The sequence below is a fragment of the Vigna unguiculata genome, chromosome 3 (genome assembly GCF_004118075.2).
Source record: "Vigna unguiculata cultivar IT97K-499-35 chromosome 3, ASM411807v1, whole genome shotgun sequence".
In the NCBI taxonomy this organism is placed as follows: Eukaryota; Viridiplantae; Streptophyta; class Magnoliopsida; order Fabales; family Fabaceae; genus Vigna; species Vigna unguiculata.
In genome coordinates, this window is record NC_040281.1 from 42,867,068 (window position 1) to 42,871,754 (window position 4,687).

At 32.2% G+C, this 4,687-nt stretch overlaps 1 protein-coding gene across 1 annotated transcript; it reads right to left on the reverse strand.

The window, feature by feature from the left end:
* Positions 1 to 1,686: 1,686 nt before the first annotated feature.
* On the reverse strand, positions 1,687 to 3,166 carry LOC114176768 (GATA transcription factor 5-like). Its single transcript, XM_028061920.1, has 3 exons — positions 3,039 to 3,166; positions 2,668 to 2,961; positions 1,687 to 2,592 (listed from the first exon to the last, which is right to left on the reverse strand). Exons 2-3 carry the CDS (start codon positions 2,953 to 2,955, stop codon positions 1,990 to 1,992), a joined length of 891 nt encoding a protein of 296 aa, XP_027917721.1. The 5' UTR covers positions 2,956 to 2,961; positions 3,039 to 3,166; the 3' UTR covers positions 1,687 to 1,989.
* Positions 3,167 to 4,687: the final 1,521 nt, after the last annotated feature.

Consider the following 4,687-nt stretch of genomic DNA (forward strand, 5'->3'; position numbering starts at 1 on the left):
TTGAACTATCAACTAAGTTTTTGAATCATTTGAATTTTTGAACCATCAACTCTCTTCACTGTATTTTCATCCTTCTTTCCCTCTTTCTCTTTCTTCGTTTAGACATTTTGCTATTTGAATAGTAAAACATTTGTTTAAGATTTTCAACTTCATCATCACACTATGATTCTATTCTTCTTCGTTGTTGTTGTCATTAAATGATAACAGTATCTTATTATAGTTTAAGAAAAAAACATCATACTCATTGATTTGTAACTATGTTAGTTTATAATCTATTACATCAAATTGTTTACAAGCTTTTTATTTATTTATTTTCTGAATCCAAATAATTTCTTTATCTATTCTCTTTCCTTCTTTTTATTACAATCCCATATTTTCACAAGATCATGAAAGTAATGTAACAGAAGGATTAATCAGGTGGTTAGAAAAAAATAGTCCGAGATCTAAATTAATCTTGAATTATTATTTTTTGAAATTTCTTTTTCAAACTTTAGAGATAGTTTGAGACGGAAGGGGACAAGAAGTAGGCATACGTAAGCAAAATTATACAGTGTGCAGATGGAATCCTTCAGTAGTAGCAGCCATCTCGATGTGAAATTTCGTTTGCTATTTATTCTCTTAATTTTTCAGCTGCGATTAGAGACCACGTTACGGAAGTTGTTGGGAACGGGTGAGATATTGTCATCACGTGATTGTCACGAAACAATAAAGGGTTTTTATATTTTTGGTTAGTTTTATTTCGGGGAAATAAAAGGCCACAACTTTTATAATACGCACTTCTGGAAATCATTGTCATATCAGTACATTTCTTCTAAAATAATGCTTTCTACACCTATCATCATATCTTTACACACTCTCATTTACCCATCCATACTTGCATAATCAACGATCAGATAAACAACGTTGACTCTCTTTTTTTTTTTTTTGTTACCAATTCGTTTCAATCCTTACCCTAAACCTAATATAACGTTTTATTGAAAGAAAAGAAAAACTTTACTTTCGATCCTAGTATACTCCATTTTACTAGAAAAACCTTCTTCACATTTTTCATAAGGAAAAAACTCACTGGACTGTTACCTTGCGCTATGTGGGATCCATTACAAGGTACAACGTTCTTTTTATTCACTAGTTTTCCTTTTCATAACCGCAATAATTAAAATTACAAAATCACTTTACAATGTCTCAAATAAAGCTTAAGATACGGTTAGCAACTAAACATTCAAAATTTCCGTTCTCCTTTGTCTTTAAGCCGCAAAACATGGCAAAGGAAGCTTCAAAACTCAAATTCCTTGCTTTATTTTTGTTAGATTTTCTTTTCCACAAAAAAGAATAGTAAAATAATGGAGACCAATATAAAATTGAAAATAAAATAAAAAAGCAAAATGTGAAAATTCACCTGTCAGAGGGTGTGCCCCGTGGATCAGGCAGCACCAAAATCTAGTTAATCGCAAAAGTCCAAATGAAAGGTTTGGAATTGGTAGCCCGAAGCACAATTCTTTTGTTGGAATGGAAGTGATGTCGAAAGGTTGAGTTCATGACTCCTTCCAGCATCTTGCGTGCAACTTCCACATGATTCTATTTCAGTATACCCACTTTGCAAACAAACCCTTTAACCACTTCTACGCTCTTTCCATTCATTAACTACATGTTTTCCAACCAACACTTCCCACTTCCAAACTCAACCGCAAACACAATGCATCCTTTCTATCTCATTACATAAATCACACTGCAATTTTTCATAATCAAAAAACAAAAACCAACTTCAATATCCAATCTCCTAATCCATAACTCCAAATCAATATCAATAACAACATAATTTAATGTCTATCAGCTAACATTAACAGCTACCTACCGCACCCAACAAGGTTAAAATTAAATTATAAGAAAAATTATACACACTAACTCAGGGGCCCACGGAACCGGCTCCGTTGGTTTATCTCTTCCTATCTAGCTAGTCTCATAAAAAAATACAATAAAAATTAATAATAATCAAAAACCGGGAACCGACGGTGGCGAACCGGTGTCCGGTCCAGGCTCCGCCTCCTTCTTCTGCCGCATCTCCAAAACCTTCCGGTGGTGGTTCGAGTGCAACTCGCTCGAGAAAGTAGGGCTACACGCGGGTCTATATTCGGGCAATAACCGACCCGACTTGTACCGAACTCCACAGGCATTGCACAAGGTCTTCGCCCCGAGCGGTCCGGTTCGCCATTGGGGTGTTTTCTGAACGCCGCAATGGCTGCACCGTCTCGCCGCCCCCCCGTCCGACGCGGCCCGTTTCTTCGCCCTCTTGTCCTCCGGATGCTGGCGGTGGACTTTGGACGTGGCGGCGCAAATTAGCAAAGGGCTGAAGGGAGACGACGTGTTGGTGAAATACGAGGGTGACCTTAGCGGCCAAACCCGAACACCGGTTCTGGTTCGCTTGCTCCTTGGCTTCGCCGGAACGAGGGTTTTAAAAGTGAAACCGGCGTTTCCCGGTTCCGGCGGTTTCTCAGCGAGGCTCTGCGTGACGGTTGCGGGGAAGGAAAGAGAGTATTTGGAGAAAGAATCTTCGATGAAATGAGACACCCATTCCAGGTCCGCAACTTCCTCCGCCTGTAAAAATGAAGACTTTGGTGAAAACAGAAGCGAGAAATTTGTTAACGCGAAATGGGAAGACAAGACAAGTACCGGAAGAGTGAGTTCGGCATTGAAATTGTCGTTGAAGGAGGGTTTGCAATTGTGCATGGTGTGGTTGTTGTTGTTGTGAGGGGAAACAGAGGTTGAATGGTGGCTGTGTTTGTGTTGGTCGGGTTCTTCGTTTTCGAGGAGCGAAAAGTCGAGGAGGTCGTCGACGAAGAAGTCGTCACAAGAGGTGACGTTTTGCATGTTAAGGTCCTCCGGGAACGCTTGGGGGCTGAGTTTGAGGGCCATTTCTTTTCTGAAACTGCTCTTCAACACTTCTTCCAAACACTCCATTGCAAGCTAAAACACAAGTGGGTTGATTAATTTTTACGAAAAATTCAAAATTGAAAACAGAATTGTGGAACTGTGGTTGTTACCTGAGAGAGAAGAGAGGGAAAGGTGAGGGATGAAATTGAGAGAGAAAGAGCGGAGGATGGTGAGTTGGTTAAGGCATCATTGAATGAGGGCTGAAATGTGCCTCTTTCTTTGCCCCAACAATAAATAATAAATAAATGAATAATTTTACTTTTTTCCTTTTTTTTATCAGTCTCACCACCAATGTTGTCCTCCCAACTCTTCACCCTTTCCATCACCATTATACAACTTTGTTTTACACATTAAGAATAATAAATAATAAAATAGCAACGGTAGATGCTCTTTATTAATATACAAACATTATTTATAGGATTAAACATAAGTAATTTTTTAATTGAAGTTTTATTAAATGTTTACGGATATCATATATGATAATTATGAGGTTGAGGGTTTTTTAAAATAAAATGAAATAGTTTATAAGTTAGTAAATTTTAAAACAATATTACTAAACACTACCAAAAACTCTCATAAGATTTTTCTTACAAATTTATTAAAAAAAATATAAGAAAAGATTTTTTTTCTGTCATTTTTATTAAGAATTTTAATTTGTAATTGATTCTTTCATGGATAATCATTTCTTACAAAAATTATTAAATTTGTAAATATTTTTTATAAAATTTGTTGTAAAAAGTATTTTATAAAAAATATTTTACAAAAATATTAGTAGTAATTTTTTATAACATTTTTTTCACAATAAAATTTAAAATTTATAAATATTTTTTAAAAAACAACTCAAATAAAATTGATAGGAAATATGAGTTTTTTAACGGGTGAAATGTGTATTAAAAAGTAAATTATATTAAAATATTATATCTAATGGTATAATTGTTAGAAAAATGGGACGTTATATTTTCCATAACATTTTAGTTTAATTTTGTAAGAAGGTTGGCTTTTTAACATGCTCCAAATTAAGACAAAAACAAAAATAAAAATTTGTGGTTGTTGTTATAATTTTAAATTTGAAATGTTAATTTGATTATCGATGTTTATAATATGAGCTTATTATAGTCTTTTCATAAAGAAATCACCATTATATATTTCATTATTATTATTTTATTACTTTTGTTATCATTATTTAATTATTTTTGTTTTATTTATAAATTGAAAATTTTAAATCTATAATTTTGATTAAAATTAAAACTTCACGCCTCATAATACAACATTATATACATAAATTGAATAAAAAATAATATTTAAAATATGAACATGATTTAAAATCTATTATCTGAAATAAATACAAAATTGAAATTTTAAAAATCAATGTTGAAAGAAGAAAAAACATCTTCGTTATTTTAATATTTTTGTTTTTCAAAATTTTTAAATATTATTTAATTTTAATTATAGAAATAGTAGTATTTAAAATTTAGAAGATAAATATAAATTAATAAATCAAAACATGGAATTCAAATTTAACTTTCAAAAATTGAAATCATAACAAATATATTATTATTAATTGTAATAAAATACTAATCATAATTATTGCTACCTGAATTTAAACTTGTAAATTCATTATTTGTATACAATCAAAACGGTTAAATAAATGAAAAAAAAAAATGTCTTGCGTATAGCAAAATAAATAATAATGAATATAGTTTTAATTGATATATTTATGTAATAAGTTACGTATAAAATATATGTTATGTACTAAATA